This window comes from Rattus norvegicus, chromosome 3, assembly GCF_021556685.1.
Source record: "Rattus norvegicus strain SHRSP/BbbUtx chromosome 3, alternate assembly SHRSP_T2T, whole genome shotgun sequence".
In the NCBI taxonomy this organism is placed as follows: Eukaryota; Metazoa; Chordata; class Mammalia; order Rodentia; family Muridae; genus Rattus; species Rattus norvegicus.
This window is the reverse complement of record NC_141536.1, coordinates 24,239,669-24,259,229: the sequence shown is the minus strand read 5'-3', so window position 1 is coordinate 24,259,229 and position 19,561 is coordinate 24,239,669. Positions and strand designations below refer to the sequence as shown.

The 19,561-nt window shown below is 36.0% G+C and overlaps 1 protein-coding gene across 2 annotated transcripts in view; it reads left to right on the top strand.

Annotated features, from left to right (window-relative positions):
* Window positions 1-19,561, top strand: part of Lrp1b (LDL receptor related protein 1B) — a 2,085,328-nt gene that overhangs the window by 1,694,112 nt on the left and 371,655 nt on the right. For both annotated transcript variants that reach the window (XM_087654909.1, XM_087654910.1), the window contains exon 43: window positions 4,235-4,439. In XM_087654909.1, the coding sequence (XP_087511035.1) occupies window positions 4,235-4,439 (205 nt within the window). The remainder of the gene's footprint in view (window positions 1-4,234; window positions 4,440-19,561) is intronic.

The window sequence follows — 19,561 nt, the reverse complement described above, 5'->3', positions numbered from 1 at the left end:
TTATAGCATATAGTTGCTGGAGATATGCTTCAAATCACAATATTTCACCCCCTGCATTGTGTTAAATGACAGCCATTATTTTATATAGGGGGAATCTCCTATTATAAGAAGTTATCTATCTATCTATCTATCTATCTATCTATCTATCTATCTATCTATCTATTTATCTATCTATCTTCATCATCATCATCATCATCATCATCGTCTTTCATCTATCTATCTGTAGTCATAGGATAACATTAGAAAGTTGTTAAGGAATTATCCCAATCTAGCAGAGATAATAGTGAATTCTCTTTTAAGACCTATGGCTTATTAGTCTCATAAAATTAGCTAGGTTTTAAAAACCAGAAATGATTTTCCTCATATTGGTGGGCCTTCAGTCCAGTTAAACAGCTGTTGGCTGCCACTGATATGTGAAGGCCACTATTGTACCTTTAAGGATGTCTTTGCTGGACATCGTTGTGACTTATGGTTTCACAGATGAGCGAGACTGCTAATTTCTCCCCTCCCTGGGCAGCTTGTACTTTATTTTCTGACACTATAGAAGCTAGACCCCAATAAAGAGGTGTTCAGGTTAGAAATAATTAGAAGTTCTGTTTTCTATGCCCGAAGTATGTCGTTTCTTCACTAATAGTAGCATTCCTTCACATTCTGAGAAATGCATAAGCGTGATAGCAAGAGCTTATATACTTTTGTGAGCCATTTGAACTTTTCTGGCCAACTGAACAACCACTAGAAAGAAAATTCTCATGACTGGTACTAGGGTTTTCTTAGTCCACAGTTTTTGCCATCTCAAATAGCACATATATGCTCCCTTTATACTTTCCTGGTTTCTCCCAGGTCTGAGGTGCTGGATACTCACACCTTAAGATTTGAGGCTAGGACCCAGAGAAGAGAGTGAGAATCTCTGAGGTTTGTCTCATAGGCGTAGGTTATCTTCAACATAATATGTTCTAGGTCCTTATTTGCGTGCAAATTTCATTTCAGTTACTGAACTTAAATAATACAAATGTTCCATCATGTCTATTTCCCACACTTCAATCATCCATCATCTATTAAATATTAAGGTTGTTTCCTTAATAACTTTAAGTGTAGTGTACGTGTCGTAATGAAGTAGGGTAAGCAAGTATCTGTGGAGTTAGAATTTAAGTCTTTTGAGTTTATACCAAGAAGTGGTATGGCTGGTTTACATGGCATATTTACTTATAGTGTTTTCAAGATTCTCCACCCTGATTTCCAGAAGGGCTGTACCAGTTTGCATTACTACCAAAAATAAATGAGGATTACCGTTTCTCCAACACTTCAGCAGCAATTGCTGTTAGTTACTTTATGAGCCGTTCTGATGTGAGTGACTCGAAATTGCTGAATTGCTTGAATTTGCATTTGCATAATTGTGGGTCAGTTTTTAAACCTTAGCTCATTTTTCATTTGGTCACTAACTTCCTTGACTTTCCAGTTTTTGAATTAAGGGTATAGTTTGAATTTGAGTACATGAAAAGCATTCTCCCCAGCTCTGAGGATTTCTTCAATCAATTATTTCCTTAGCAGTAGAAAAGCTTTTTCATTTGAAGAGGTCGCACTTGACAAGTCTTACCAAATGGAGCACTTTCCAAGAAATCCTTTTTTGTTCCTATCTATAGCATGTAGTACATTGCCTATCCTGTTTTAAATAGTATTTTTAGTATTTCATATTTTAAGTTCTGGTCTCTGATTGGAAATATTTTTGTGTAGAATGATGAATATGAATATAATATCACTCTTTTATATGTCTAACTTTGTATATCCAGTTTTCCCAGTACTTTGTCGATAATACTTCCTTTTCTCCAATATGTTTTTGTCCTCTTTGTCAAATATTAAATGACTGGAATTTTCTATTCTTAGGTCTGCTCTTCTGTTTTATTCATTTGATCTAGGTGCCTGTATTATTCCAGTACAATTTTGTTTTTATTATTATATATCTGTCATATATCTTGAAGTCTGGAGTGGTAATCCTTTGAGTATTATTTTTTTGTTGTTGTTCAGGATATTTTTGGCTATGTGCAGTCTTTCTGTTTCCATATGGACTTTAGGACTTGTCTTTATCTACTGCTATAAACAATATTGTAGAGATTTATAAGGATTACATTGACTATGTAAATTGATTATGTAGAAAGGTCATTTTTAGAATATTAATTCTTCCAATCCACCAATGCATGAGCATTTGATGTCTGTCTAATTTTTAGTGTCTTTCTTAGTCTCTGTCTTAAGAGGTTTAATGTTTTCATTGAAAAGGTATGTTACTTATCGTTGAAATTTATTCCAACATAATATATTGTCTTACATGTTACTGCAAATGAGAATGTATCCATGATCCCTTTGTCAGTGTGTTTGTTGTTGGTGCCTAGAAAGGTTACTGGTGTTTGTAAATAGATTCTGTACCCTGCATCTTTCCTGGAATGGTTGACTTGTTTTCTATAAATTTCTTGGTGAACTTTTTCAAATGTCTTATATATAATAATATATCTTCTACAAATAAGAATAGTTTTTTTTCTTTTTCCATTTGTATAACTTTAATTTCCCCCTAGTCTGCACTGAGCAAAATCCAAATATCTTTTCTTAAGCAGCTGAAAAAGATGAAACATGAAGCTGATAACTACTGACTTCAGTTCTTGGAGGGAAAGGGTTAGAAGTCTTGCTATCATAGAACTGCTCATGCAAGCTCTTTGCAACTGAGGTCAGACTTAATTCCCAATCAAACATCATGTCCTGATGAGCACAGTAATATTTGTTCTACAGTAAGAGTGAAAAATGGGTCAAAGAAATGAATGAATTAATGAAAATAATCACAGATGACTCTTGCTACTACTTATAATAATTACCAATTGATGACTGCTTCGTCTTGGTAAAATTAGTTATAAAATGGGCCAAGAACACTTTCAAGTTGTATCTAGCAAACCACACATTTGAATTATACATACCAAAGAATTTCTACTGAACAATGATTCATAATTGAGGTTCCAAACATTGAAAGAAATTCAAATCATCATCTACATATCTACATTGATCATACTTTTAAATCCCTCTTGTTAGCAGTTGACCAATACATAGATTTTTAAAAAATAAAAATCACAAATAATAGAATAGATGAATTGTGAATTTAATATCATATATTATGTGTCTAAATAAAAATGATTTAATTAACCAGCCTTTCATTTTAAAAAGAATTATTGTTAGGAGTGCTGGTAATTTAATTTTTGTTGCCTTTGCTCACTCATAGAACATACTTCTACATTTCTTAGAACTGAGGGAAAAGAAACGGTATATTTTAACAAATATTAGAGATACGTGTGAATTTTTTTTAATTAACAACTAGAAACGTTTGTTTTGATTTGAATATGACACAGAAATTTATTTTAACAAAATTCTCAGCAACATTCTTAGTAATGTTGATGACAGTAAACCTAGATTGGGTTTTGTATGTTGGATTGAATGGGCAATCTGGTTGTAAGTTGAAAATAATATTTTAGTAGATTTTCTTGAATCCTATAAGCTAGTATTCCTTTTTTACATATATTTAGAGTGGCTTCTAGCTTACTCCTCTTTTTTGTCTTTCTGTTCCCTGCTTCCTTTCTAAGCACCAAACTATTTCAGATAGCAGAAGAAGTGTCCTATTTACATGAAAAGAGCTATTCAATGAAAATAAGGCTTAGAGCTCTATTCCCTCCTACTGAGCTCTACTTCTACTTAGCATACTTGTACAGACATCAGTCTAACATCTTTATATAACAGATACTGTGCTTGAAAGATAGCAGAAATACTTCTATAATTTAAGTACATATATAATATATGCATATGTATAATATATTAAAATACTATCGTATGAATAAAAAGATAAAAACCATAGAAATATGGGAATTTGGTCATTTTTCGTCTGAAAAATGTAAGATTACTGTTTTGTTCTTGATTAGTTCCATAATTAATTATTCTTCATTATGCATGACATTGCTTCTACGCAATTAACGTAGTATCTGAAGGCACATATGAGGCAATTGTATTTGCATGACTTTTTCAGCTTTGTAACAGAAACCTGGAAGCTATTTCTGAGAAAAAATTCACTCTCTTTTTCACTTAGACATCCATATGGTCACCGACTAAGAGGAAAATACTAAACAACTTCACATTCTTTCATCTCAACAAATGTTCTTACTCTTAATAATATTTTTCTAATTGTTCTTATAATTTTCACTTTAATCAGTTTGATGTTTTGGACGAATTGGAATGAGCAGCATCCAAGCATCATGAGAGCCACATTGACTGGAAAAAATGCACATGTGGTTGTCAGCACAGACATACTCACTCCAAACGGACTTACCATCGACCACCGTGCAGAAAAGCTGTATTTCTCAGATGGCAGCTTAGGAAAAATTGAGAGATGTGAATACGATGGATCCCAACGACATGTAAGTTAATTGCACATTTCTAGATTATAGCTTTATATAATAATTTTCAAAATACTTGCTTTATACTTTTCTAACATAAACCTATCAAGAAAATTTAAAAGCTCTAACTGTATTAACATGTTTAATTGAATTATCTACCCACAAGTAGTCCATAGATGCTTTGAAAACCTTTATTCAGTACATTACTTATTCTAAAGAAGACCTTTCATAAATTTTACTCTGGGAGACATAATGAATTCAATTCCAGTTTTAGATTAAACTGAACTTGAGTGGCTTACATGCTCTTCATTGGTATTTATAACATCTTAAGTTTACTACACTAGTTTCACTGAAAAGTGAGAAAAGAATTACTTCCAAAGTAATGAAAACAGGCAAATTGGACTGTGTTCCCAGAGAATCCTATCATATCCATTGAGGTTTTTGTACTTGCTTCATGAGATGTTGGTAGCATAATGATTATGCTGTCTCCTGAATAAACCTCACAGCAGGTCCATAGCCATGACATCTCAATATGCTCCTCATCTCTTCTAGAAGGGCAAGCATAGGAAGAACTATCGCGAACAGGTTATATCACTGGGGCAGTGTTTTCCCACCCACCACCCCAGGGTCTGTCACAAGTACAAAATTCCCATTTCTCAGCTTTGTGATGCATTGAAGATGGTCTGAGATGGGAGAAAAATACCTTATCAAAGGCCATATCATAAATGTTGGAAACTTCACAGATTAAATGCTCGATGTGGTGACTACAGTTCCTTACAGTGCTGAGGCAGACAGAACATTGATGAAATTAGAACAGGCCCAGTTCTTGTAAAGCTTTATTTACAGAAATAGGCAAACCAATTGACCATAATTTCACTCTGAATTTGTATGAGCAAGCACAATCAGAGGATTTTTTATTGTTGTTTGTTTTTGGTTTTGTTTCTTGGAATAGTGTCTAGCTATGATAATCAGGCTAGCAATGACCTCATAGGTTCAAATAATACTTCATAGTAGATGTGTACGCAACTCCTTCCCGAGAAGCATGGTATGTGTTCATGTGAGGATGCATGGAATGCACTGGCTGAGCTTCTTGCAAAAGGAGGCAATGTACTGCTTAACATTCTGATACCTCACATTCTCCAGTGGTGGCTTAAATGTCATTGATAGATGACAATTAACTGCTTAAAAACTTTGAAACAATGGGCCCAATTATATACCTAAATTATTCATCTACCTCTTAAAATTTAAGAACATGACACTAAGACAAACTTATTAGATTTATAGACTGAAGTTTTGACATGCAAATATGTAACCTTTTACAAGTATTATGTGGATAAAGAGGAATATAATCGAAATTAAGAATGGGAATACTACTTAATTGTATGGAAAAACATAGCCAGGTAAGTAAATGTACTCAGAGTAATTCCATTTTCCATCATGTCCTAATACAGAAAATACTTTTATAGCTCCTCAGAAAACCTTTCACTCATCTCAATTTATGTTTGTGTACATAGGTTTTACTTTCCCTTTCTTATCCATGATGAGTATAGTTACTATGGGTGGCCTAGAAAGAATGAATGCCAGTAAAATTTAATGTACTTGTTTTGTCATATTAAAAACACATCCAGTTGTGATTGCAACTTTGTTTTTTTTTTTTTTTCGGAGCTGAGGACCGAACCCAGGGCCTTGTGCTTGCTAGGCAAGCGCTCTACCATTGAGCTAAATCCCCAACCCTGCAATTTTGTTTTTCTTGCTGATATCTAAACTTTGATTATTTTTGCCTTTGTCATAATATTAGATGAATATTTTCAAAATAAAGGTATTCATTTTTCTTAAGGATTGCATACATATGAACATTTAAATTAGCTATTCATTAAAAAAATATATTCAGGGGTACATCATATACCTGTGTTCTTATGCAATGATCAGTATATGGTATATTAAACATAGACCTTTTCTTTGTTGGAAGGACATTAAAAACCCTCTGTTCCAGTTATATTAAATGCAAATATGATATTATTAATGATAGTTTTATCTCTAGAAAGGCAGACTGTTTTCTTCCAAATTTTGGAACCAAATTTTGTATCCTTCAACAACTTTTCTCCAAGTTCTTACCTTCTCCAGCCTCTGTACTCTGTCTTTCTATAAGATCAGCTTGCTTAGATTCCCCAAAGGAGAGTGATGGTATGATAGCTTTTTTTCTCTTTCTGGCTTATTTCACTTAATATAATACTTTCCCAATGCATTTTATATACTCCCTGTGATAGAATTTTTCTGACCAAAAAGCCTTTTATAGTGACATAATCACCACATTTTCTTTAGCTGTTTTCCATTTGACACACCTAGGTACTGTGGTTGATTCCCTCTCTTGGCTATGGGAAAACACTAACCATAGAGGGCACATACCATGGTAAATTTATTCCCAGTGGATATATAATTAGTAGTGTAATTGCTAGGTTAGATGTTGCTTTATTTTTATCTAATTTTAAAACTTAATATAGTATTTTCCACAGAGACTATACTAATGTGCACCTCCAGCACAGTGTAAAAGCATCTTGACATATTGACATGGACACCAGAACACACACACACACACATACACAGAGAGAGAGAGAGAGAGAGAGAGAGAGAGAGAGAGAGAGAGAGAGAGAAAGAGACAGAGACAGAGAGACAGAGAGAGAGACATATTCAGTTACTCACACTGTCTTTTTTTATAACTGGTGAATTGGGATATGGTAACTCATTGTCATTTCGACTTATATTTTCCGGATTATTAATTATGTGGCATATTTCTTTGTATACTCCTTAGGCAGATTTGTCTACAAGAAACATCTGCCCAGGTCTTTTGCTCATTTATAGTTGGATCAGATATTCACCATGTATTTAGTGTTCTCATAAATTCTAAAGATGAACCCTGGTATAGATAGAGCTTACAAGTAACTCCTAACATTCTGGAGGTCGAACATTTATTCTGTTAATTGATTCCTTATCATGCAAAAAGTATTTAACTTAAAGTAATATCATTTATCTACTTTTGACTGAATTCTTATAAAAACATCTCTTAAATATTAGAAAGTATTCTTCCTATGTTTTAATCTAGCATTTTCAGTTCATTTTTAGTCAGTTTTTATGTACTGAAAGGTAAGGGGTTCATTTCATTTTCCTCCCTAGAGATGTTCAATTTTGCCAGCACTATTTGTTGAAGTATCATCACTTCCCCAACATGTGTTCTTGACACTTTTCTTAAACCTCAGCTACTTTGGTTGTTTTCTTGAATTTATTTTTTGCATCTAGCACTATACTTGATTGGTTCATATAGAATTAACATCATTCCTGAAGGAAGAGACAAGTGATATCTTTTTAGCTAGTGATGAGACCCCAAGTTCTGCAATTTTGAAGAATTGTGGAGGGTTGTAATGGAGGCAGCTATTTAACCTACATATTCCTGAGAGAGCTTCAGTTGGCTGAAGGCATACCTAGGACTGCAAGGAGGCAACTAAGTGGGGAACTTGAGACAGCAAGGAAATGAAACAGACAAACAAACAAAAAACTCAGCAATAACTGGTTATTGTAAAGGTGTTCAATGTCTCCATAATAAATCAATTGGCTAGGAATCTAAGTTGAAGTTCCTGAAGAAATTCTCCTGCATTTTTTGAGACAGAAGAAATATTAGCGGTTAGGAGATGTGAAAAAATGTGGGGTAACATCCCAGGTTTCCTAAGCAATGACCTCGTTTTCCCAAGATTGAGTATTCTCCAGAGAATGTAGCCTAAGTATAAGGCTTTGGAAGTATGAGGTTATGTAAGATTCACTGAATCTTTATAGTTAAACCTTGAAGTACTCCAGGTTCTCAGACAGAATATTGGGATGGATCACATCATCTGTTTTAAATAGAGTAAGATTATAGCAGGTACCAGAGGAAAAGAAAGGACAGAACAGCACTTTGAGGCGAGTATGACAGTATTTACCTGGTGGGTTGTTGTTGCTGTTGTTGTTTTGCTTATTCTATTTTGGTTTTGGTGATTTTCCCCCTCTCCCCCCGCCTCTTTTCTCTCTCTCTTTCCTTATTCACTTTAAGTCCTGATTGCTACCCATGTCTCTGTTCTTCCTTGCCTCATGGTCTTACCCTCAGACTCACTCTGCCCATTTCTTCCTTCCATCTCTGAGGAAAATGGGAGGCTCCCCATTTGTACAAACCTCCCTGGTACATCAAGTTGTAGCAAGACTAAGGGCATCCTCTCCTACTGAGTCCAGACAAGGAGGCCCAACAAAGGTAAAGGAATCCAAAGGCAGGCAGCCAAGTCAAAGACAGCTCCCACTCAATTGTTAGGGGAAACTGCTTGGTGGGGGGCAGCCCTGGTGGATCTTCTTTCTTCTTGTGATTTTTCTTGAGACAGGGAAAGAGTGGGTAAGACTTATTCTTATGAGAAACTGAGAACTTTGGGGTTGCTGTATAATGATAAAATGTTTTCCTATCTCAATTCTTTTTTTATTATTGGTAATTTTATTTATTTACATTTCAAATGTTACCACCCTTCCCTGTTTGGTTTTTCCTCTGCAACCCCCCTATCCCATGCCCCTCCCCTACTTCTATGAGGATGCTCCCCCACCTACACACTCCAGCTTCACTGCTCTAACATTCCACAAAATTGGGGCATCAAGCCTCTACAGGAGCAAGGACCTCCTGTTGATGCCAGATCTCAAGTCTAAGTCACTTTGCTTCATTGCTTCAGTAATTGACTGACCTTCTGCGTTCCCCCTAGGCAAGAAACTGTTTAGCATCTCATCCTAAAACAACAGCTTAAGTAGAATAGCCTTTGTTCTATCTCCTCGGGAGTTGGGAGTTGCAAAGCTCTAACTTTCAGCCTTCTAGTTGAAGTCACAGGAAGGGAAAGGGAACTTTGAAGAGTGACTTTAGCATTTATTTCTAAGTTGTAGAAAAATTCCTATGAAAGCTCTGGAAGAAAAAGGGCTTTTATGAAGGGGTTGGGGGTAAGTGGGAATCTAAGAAAAAAGGTGATAAACTGGATGTAAGAGAAGCAGGATAAGGAGTGCTAAGAAGAGGAGGATAAGAAGAATAATGGTATGAAAAATCAGACAAGGATAATTCTAAGGAAATGGGAAACAGGGATGGGGAAGAACGCTCTTCTCTTTGTCATCAGCACATATATCTTTCAGAATTCATGATCATATGTAAAAAGTTCATCTCACATTTACACATAAATTCAAATCATAAATCAGATAAGAAGTTTACCACCACAGAGAATGTTTACATGCATATCCATTAGGAGTAATTATCTGGTTAAACATTCATCACCTCTCATAGCTCCACAGGTTCATGGAGAATCAAAACCTATAAGTTCTTAGTGAGATTTTGTATAGAGAATCTCAATCAATATTTTATCTTCTGTCTTAGTACCTATAATAAGTCATTAGTTGCCTTTTTATGACCTTTGGTTAACGGTTTTCCCACCTGTTGGAATGTGCTCTGAGTAGTAGAGTGCCTGCTTATTATATCAGAAGCAATTAACTAGTTACACTAAATACTGGCAGAATTCTCACTGCAGTTGTAACTATCAGAAAAGATTGAATAGCAGTGTTGTTAAAGAGCTTAATAATTACTATGAATTTTGGAATTCTTATAGGAGTATCATTAATGATTAAGAAATCATCTATTTGTCTATACGGCATCACTTAAAAGACAGTACATCGTTATTGTTCTGCAGAGATCTCCTCAAAAATGCAGGCTAATATCTAGTGGTACATACACACACACACACACACACACACACACACACACACACACATATATATATATATATATATATATATATATATATATACAGGAAAAGCATATTGATAGCAGGAGTCTTCGTAAAATTAATTTCTCCTGGGCCATTCCTATTGGAGGAAATTTATTGTGGATTTTTAATCCAAGGCAAGAAAGATTACCTGTGAGTTATTAGCTTGTTGGCTTCTGACAGTGAACCACATAAAGACCAAGCTTCATATCTGCTACATCTGTGTAGGGTGCCTAGGTGCAGCCCATGCATTTCTATTGGTTGGTGATTCACTCTGTGTGAGCCCTCATAGGTCCAATTCTTCTTGTGGTATCCATGACCCCTCTGGGTCCCTTAATTCTTCACCACACTCTTCCACAAGACTCTATGAGTTCCACCTATTGAGGATGCATAGAAAAAGTAAGGAAGGAGACTTTTCCATTTGGCACCAGGTATTTACATTGTCTGTATACATGGCTGTGCAGGGAAACATATCTAGGCTTTAGTAAAGAGTAGAGGTGAAACTAATGGAATACGGCTACAAGGAAAGGCAGGGAGATTTCCTAAGTAGTTGTCATAGGCTATGACATTGATGAAGTGAGATGTGTAAAAGGAGCCTGTAACTTGAATAGAGTTTGGGTAAACTGTACCATGTAAAACATGTTGGATACATTTATTAAACTGGTTATTATTGGGATGTGTCATGGAGTTTAATCTGACAATTTGGAGAAAAGCAATGTCCTATAGATCTTTATTTCAGGACAAGTCATAGGCAATACGTGGGTAGAAAATGAGGAGGCATCTGATGGTTGGTAATGGTAAAAGAACAGTGGAAGGTTAAGATTTAAAGGTAAGTCTTCTCAAGTGCAGAGAGGGCAGAACTGCTAGAGATTTTTGGGTTCATGTAGATATGCAATCTAGGAAAACAGAAGGATTAGTGTGTAAGACACAAGTGACTGAGGCTTATCAAAGATATCCCTCTATCAGTACAGGGTAAGAGGTGGAGAAAACTAAAGAAACAGAGCACCCAAGGGCATGGTGTTTTAGCAGTGATTGGTAGTTGTGAAAGGCACAGAGAAGCTGTTCCAAAGGATTTACATGTGAAGTCTGGATACTTGTTAGGTCAGATTTATTTGATAGGTCAGAGTAGCTCCAGGTGGCCTTGCTTATACATGGAAAGTTGCACTTGTGACTCCAGAAATATAAGGTGGATAAGTCACCAGAAGGATTTTAGAGTGGAGGGCTATATACTTGGAGCTTACAACAACGTAGCCAGCTAGAGATGTCTTTTACCTTTGCTATAGCTGTGATTACCTGAATGATGTCTATATCAATTTTGTTTGAAAGGGTAGGGGGGATCAAAAGTGTAAATAAAGTAATCTAGGTGGATATGTAAACTGAAGGATGTGGCTGAGTGTAGGCAGGTCCTTGGTAATGAAAGATTTTAGAGTGTGAGTGGCTTCATATAAGGACTTACCAAAGACTATACGTGGACTGACCTATGGCTCTACCTTCATATGTAGCAGAGGATGGCCTTGTTGGGCACCAATGGAAGGGGAAGCCCTTGGTCCAGGCAAGGTTGGATTCCCCCAGTGTAGGGAAATGTTGGGGGTGGGGGGCGGGAAGGGGATGTTTGGGGAGGGGAACACCCTGATAGAAGGAGAGGGGGATTGAATAAGGGGCTTATGTCCAGGAAACCCAGAATTGCAAATAAAAAATTATCCAATAAAGATAATAATTTTTTTTAAAAAAGGACTTACCAATACACTAGGAAAGGGAGATGAGAAAACAAACAAACTTCTCACCATGGACACTACAGTGTGTCAAGGTATGTCATACAGTGTACCCATTTGCTCAAAGAGCTTTACCTGCAAATATTCATTACAATGAGTCATTGGTATGATTTCAAGGCCTCTGGTTTCTACCACTAGCAAAAGTGGATATCCTGTTTGTGCCCTGTGTCATGGAGATCCAGTCCTGTAACTTTTGTTCTACAGGACCAGCCCCTTCAAGCACTCCAGCAGTTCATAGATGGATAGATGTTGGGGTGAGCTAACCCCAAGCCCTGTATCTGGTACTGAGTTGGTAGCTGAGTCAGCCTTCCAGGTCTCCCACATACATGACACAAGAGCCAGTTCTCCCACTGTCACTTTTTCTAGTAAGAAACAGAATGATATGGATCTGGATAAGAGAGAAGGTGCAGCGGAACTGGGAGGAGTTGAGAGAGGGGAAAGCATAATCAGAATATATGATATTAAAAAAATGATTTTCAATAAAAAAGAGGTTTAGCTAAGACTCCAAGTTTAGGATCTGTACATTAAATAAACTTATTAATCCCTCAAATAAAGTGTTTTAAGTTTTTGATTTTGCTTTCATTTTGTTTTTATGGGAAGGAAAGAATGTTTCTTAGATTGAAGCATTGAATCTTTGAGGTATTCATTGGAAAAATACATGTGGACAATGACCAAGATAACTTAGATTAAGTAGAGGCTATCTGAATCTTTGATAAAGACACCTGGTATCTACAGTCAACCATAAAATTAAGTAAGGTAGAGGTATGTTGTAGGGTTTGTGTCACAGAGATCTTATAGAGAAAGAAGCATCTCTGTGTGAGTAGTAGTTGTGAGGAAAGTTTTTGATATATAATGTATCATAAATATGGGATTGGCCAAAAAAATGAGGACCATCATAAAATCCATAGGGCAAATATTGTCCAGACTAGCAGTGTGGTAAGTATCAGGGACTGCCCAGATAAATGTTTTAAAAAAGTGTGAAAGATAAATGACAAGAAAGGTCAAAGGATATAAAAAGAAAAGTATCTGAGAAATGTGAGAATATGAAGTGGAAGGATGAATCTGAGATGAGAGTGTGTAAGTGGACCAGCAGGTAGATAGGAATTAGAGCTCAATTAATAAGACGCAAATCTTAGACTAAATGGTAGAACAGCTAACTTTTTGACAGCCAAAATGAATGTTGTGGAGAGAGAGGATCATAAAATCTGAGCTTTGAGTAGTCAGATAATGATAGTCTTCAGTCACACAAATTACACAAGTTGAGTAGACATTGATTCTGTCACTCAAAGACTGCGAGATTGCATACATTACTTAGTATAAGAGTATGTTCTGTAATAAGATTTGGGAATACACACACACACACACACATACACACACATACACACACACACGCACACACGCGCACACACACACACATACACACACACATATATACATGTATATATGCAAAAGAATAAACATGGTAAGAGAGTAGTGAGAGAGACTTGAGAAGGGGGTGAGTTTGGATTTTAAAAAATAGGAGGAAGGAGTTTGCTCCTTTAGGTCTTTGTGAAAGAAACACAACTAATAGATACATGAAAGTTTTCTAGAGTGGAATGTCCTACAGGGAGGGCCATATAACTGAGTATAACCAGGAAGGACTGAGGAAAGAAATACAGAAACATAGTGAACAGCTATGGGTCCATCTGCTTGGTTTTAATAGAGTAAATTCTGCTCCATTTTAGAAAGGGGAGGAGAGAGAGAGAGAGAGAGAGAGAGAGAGAGAGAGAGAGAGAGCGCGAGAGAGCGCTTATGTACAGCAAATTCTAGTATAACTGATTATTTCATTCCCATATCTAGGAGGCATGAGATAGGTTACCAGTAGCTGACATCTTTACCCTACGTTCTAGTTTGCTGTTGTTACTGCTATTAACACCACAGAGTTTTGTTGTTATTGTTGTTGTTGTTGTTGTTGTTGTTAAAGGTTTACTTATTTTATATATGTGAGTACATTGTTTTTGTCTTCAGACAAACTAGAAGAGGGCATTAGATCCCATTACAAATGGCTATAACCAAAATGTGGTTGCTGGGAATTGAATTCAGGACCCCTGTACGAGCATCCAGTGCTCTGAACTGCTAATCCATGAGCTTTTTTAGCTTATATTTTCAGGTAGTATGAAGATAGTCCAGGAAGGAACTGAAATAGAGGCAGAAGTGTCAAGCATGGAGGCTATGTAGATGTGCTGAGCAATCATGCAGGAAAACTCATTACTGACTTGCCCTCTCTAGCTCAGGATCGGACATCTTATATAACACCGGACCATATGCCCAGGAGTAATGCCATCAACAGTGAAGAAGTGGGTCCTCCTCTCAAATACCAATTAAAAATGCTGCACAAACATACCTATCTGGCAATTTGATAGAAGCAATTACTCACGTGAGGATTCTACTTTCCCAAGTGTGTCAAGATGTCAACCAAGATTAGTCATTGCTCTTTGTGTTCTCTCAGGCTGACAGCAGAGGAAGCAGAGACTTCAGGTCACTCTGGGGTTTAGGTAGTAGGTGTCAGTCCCCCAAACTTACCAAGCCTGAGAGTCTGATGTAAAGTTGTGCTCAGAACTTGGTATTTAGCCTGATACTATTTGCATTGCATCATTATTGAAAATCTTGAAGAGTAGTTTTATAATTCCACTTCGAGGAGTGGGAGAGCAGTCCTCTAATTTTTGAAGCTATTTTTGTCATTAATGTCATTTTATCATTAATGTCTGAGAAATGATGTGAAGGAAAATATTTAATTTCTTATCACTCTCTGGAGTATATTTTCCCTTAATTAATGGTAAGTAAATTTTCTTGCCTTTTTCAGCAATGTGTTTGACTTTGTCAAATTGACCACTTGTAATAGTTTTGGAACAACCTTTTCCATTCCTTCCAAAAGGCAAAAATTCATGTGCCAATTTTGGAGAACGTTTCACTTTCGTTGGTGATTCCAATTTATATCCTTGCTTTCTTTCTACTGCTGTGATAAACAAAGTCATTAAAATCAACTTGCAGAGGAAAGGGCTCATTATCTCACAGACTCTATTCCATAAAGGCAAAAACCTAAAGTCAGGAAGTGAAGAAGAATCCATGGAAGATTGCTTACAAGCTTGATCAGTCCACCTTCCTATAGAACAGAGGATCTGCTACCACGCACAATGGGCTAGGTCTTATACTGCATCTGTTACTAATCAAAAGAAAATGGTCCACAGACTTCCCCAAGACCAATCTAATGAGATAACTTTCTCAATTAAAGTTCCCTTTCTCCTGATGACCCTAGTTTGTATCAAGTTAACAAAAAAGTAATTAGCTGTGCACAGCTTGGGACCGCTACAGTACCAATCAGGTTGTAATACCTATCCTGCCCGCGAAGAATGTTTGTATTTGCTGAGCTGATGCCTTGTCAGTAGAGAGGATGATGGTAGCTTGGCATAATTGTCGTGACGAATAAAGTCAAAGGACTGGGTCAGATACAGACATTCTTTATGGTAGGTTTTAGAATCCAAATGCTTTTCTATTTGAGATATACTGGCAAGAAAAAAAGAGACGGACATGTGCAGCGGGTTCCCTGGGCCTGAAATCTTGCAGAGTAAGGCTAGATCACAGGAACAGCCAAATGACAATGACTGTGTGGTAATGCAGGAAATATTGGTAAAGGCTTGTCAGGAAAAAATAAGATAGGTTAAGGACTGGACTCTGGCCTGAGGAGGGTGGTATCCTCAGATAAGCTATGGCTAAATAGGTGAGAATGGCAGAGCAAAGGAGAAAGGTTCTTCACTGCCTGGAGGGAGCGGCAGGGGAGGTCATTCACTTGCAGTGAGGAAGACTGAGATAGACGATAAGAGTCTGGAAGCACATCTAGAGATTTCTTTTTGCAAATGCCAGCGAGGGCAGGTACCTTAGAAAAATAGTCTACATCAGACCTGGGAACCAAGTTACTTTAGTTTTTGGAAATGTCAATGTTTATCCAGATGGAGGGCTTTTAAAATGGCAGGACCCTGGGAAAAATAAGTACTATTATAAAGATCTAAAGATTTTTATGAAGGATTTAAAATGTCACAATATATCAAGTAGTATATAATATTGAACATATACAGTTAAAAAAATTGTGACACCATGCAGAAGAAAGGGGAAGTCAGGGAAGTGTTATCTACACTTGGAGGAATCCTTCCTGGATACATCGATAGGTTCTTTTTTTGATGAAATGTGATAACAAGAGCAATTGTGGGACTGATGCTGTCAGTGCCCCAGTGCAGAGGCACGAGAAAGGAGCTGTAAATATTTCAGTACATTTTTCAATTAGGGGAGACTAAAGTGTGACCTACGTGGTATCTCATTACAAACAGAATAGACTAGTCTGTTAGATGAGATAGTATTAATGAGAGTATTGAAGGGTTCTTGAGCCTGAAATCTTAAACCTTAGGGAATATGGTTTACTTCTATACTCAGAAGTGAGTTTTCTGACAACTTAAATTTCCAAATGTCCATTTTTCTGCAGACTGTGATTTTGGAGTGCATTATCACTTGAATATCCACAAGAATCAAACAGTGAATATATTTGTCAAATAGCACTAGTTTTAAGGCCTTTCACACACTCATGGATATGAGGCATCTTTAGATTATTATAATGTATAGCTTTGTTCTGATTAAAGACCATTTTATTATTGAATAGAGTTGGCTAAAATGTTCAAAGAAATATATATATATATATAAATTATGAGTAATTTATTTTATAATACTAGAATGTCTATTCCTAATCCATATCCTTTAAAACAGTGATTTAAATATAATGTTAGTTTTCTGTTTTATTAGAAGATTAACAAGTCTCATAACATAATTAACTTATTCTGTTGAATTGAGGATTTATTATTCTATTTTTATCACAGATGCTAGTTAAAATGGATCCATACAGTTTAAATGAAGCTTGTAGTAATAAAAATATAATTGGATGATCTTTTTTATTTTTATCACCATAGTAGGACAGGTAACAACACTACTCAAGTATTTTGTGAGGATGGTATTCTTAGTGACACATTGCAGAATTCTATTGGTAGCTGGATACTCTTGGATAATCTTCTTATTGAGGCAAAAAAGGAGACTATAATTTATTCTCCGTTTTCATTTCTGTTCTGTACCTGTCACTCCTGTCTTGACAGTTGCTGAAACAATAACTGTGCCTGAAAAAGCCGAAACAGGATGATTATAGCCTTTCTCTCTGCAGTTATACTGTGCATGCTAATCGTTTCTTGGAAGGTGTCTGTTACCTCAGTGACACAACCTTGCAAGGAGAAGTTGATGTTGCTAGAAATTACAGTCGCTGATGTTTCTTATGTCTGATATTCTCTGAGGATATTTCTTCAAACTTGTTTCATAGCATATTGCTAAGAAGAAATACTAATCCTAAAATAATCTTTGCAATATGAGAAATGCATCTTAGTTTACTTTCTTATGTGATAGAAATGCTGACTAAAACCAATTTCGGGTGAGAAAATATCTATTTGGCTCACATGTCTTGATTACAGCCTATCAATGAGGTAAACTCAAGCGGGACACTGGAAGTAGGAATTGAAGCAGAGACAATGGGGGAAGATTGCCTATGGCTTGCTCTCCGTGGTGCACTTAAGTCTTTGAGTCTTATTTAACCCAGGACACCTGCCCAAGAATGTCACAACCCATAGTTGCTTGAAACCTCTGACATCTTGGTGAATAATTATTCACCAAGAAAATGCATCTCCTCTTGAAACTTGTCTACACATCAACCTGAGGGAGGCATGTTTTTTTCAATTGAGTTAACTTTTCTCGGATAATTCAGATAACTCTAACTTATTTTAAGTTGACCAGGAAAAAGACCAAATAACATATAAAGGCAGATTTAATAGAATTACATCTGACTTTTCAATGGGGGCTCTAAATCCCAGAAAGTAAAATACAGAAGGACTTGGGCAGATATCCTGCAGATTCTTAAGAGACCACAGATGCCAAACAAGACTACTATACACAGCAAAATTTTTCATCACCATAAATGAAGAAAATAAGGTATTTCATGATAAAGTCAAAATTAAACAATATCTATCTGTAAACCCAGTCATGCAGGAGGAAAAATCCAAACCAAGGTTATCTACACATATGAAAACAGAAAATATATAATAAAACTTCAGTAAAACTAAAAGAAGTGAAGTGCACACACACACACACACACACACACACACCAGCAGCAGCAGCAGCAAAACCATGGCCACAAAATAACACAAATTAGCAATCATTGCTTATTGATATCTGTCCATGTCACTAATCTCAAATTCTAAATGAAAAGACAGATTTACAGAATACATATGATAACAGGAGACTTTTGCTATATGTAAGAAACACTTCAACATCAAGAATAGACATTACTTCAGGGTAAAGGGTCAAAAAAATTCACTAAAACTTCAATAAGGTAAAAACATTTTTACAGTGATTATTAAAAAACAAATATTGTTTCAATAATCCTATATCTGTAGGCACTATAAAGATGTTAGCATCTTATGTTCCTGTTTCTAAAGTTTAATGACAATTTAGCTCCAAACTCTTTATTAATACTTATGTCCAATGTTTTAATAATAAAATATTTAACAATTCCATATGTACTCTAAAATTCAATTTTGTATGATGTCCGTTTTATTGATAATCTAGCCAAATTTGATTTGATACCTAATTTTTAATATGAAGAAAATATTTACATTAACTTATCATAAATAAGATATATTTTAACATAAAATGCTCAAAATATAAGAAATTAAAACATGAAAGAACAGTCAGATGTCACCATATGTACATAGAATTGTGTGAAATGAATTGAATATTAAATACAGGAACATTGCTGCCTCCAGCGGTAAGTTTCCAAAACCCTCAGGGGTCCTCAGGATGTCCAACAGAAAGTAATAAATAATTCATTTCACAAGTTATGAAAAGTGGAAATCTGAAAAGTTTATATTGAATCTTTATAAAGGACTTAGTATGGACACAACATTGAGGTCAATTTTAGGTTCAGACAGCTAGAAATATGGCCCCGCCTTTCTAAGGCTCTTTTATGACATTGTACATTTCAGCCGTGGCTTTTGAACTTCATTGTATAAAGGTCGCCCAGATGCCTGGTCCTTGACAATTAAATTACCTAGCATCAACTTCTACTCCCATTTGCCTGAATCAAATAACTCTATCATCCACATTTTCATACCCATAGAAAGAATGGCACTTCCTTTACAGAGAACCGCTAAGACGGTAAATTGATGGCTGGTGATCCTTGTACTCTTTCTGGAATGCATGCTACAAGTATATGAAGGTTATAAGCATCGACAGCTTCATAGAACATAAAAACACGAAATAGAGTGCCTGTTTGTTGAAAGAACACCTATTTTGACTTTAATTTCCAACAGAAGAATTAATGGAATGCAAAACACAAGGCAACAAACAAACCTAACTGTGTCTGTTACCTCGTATGTAAAAGGAATCATACTAGGTATGCCACAGAAACCCTATGTGGTGCCGTTAGTGGATGCTTGGGCTACTTCTGGGG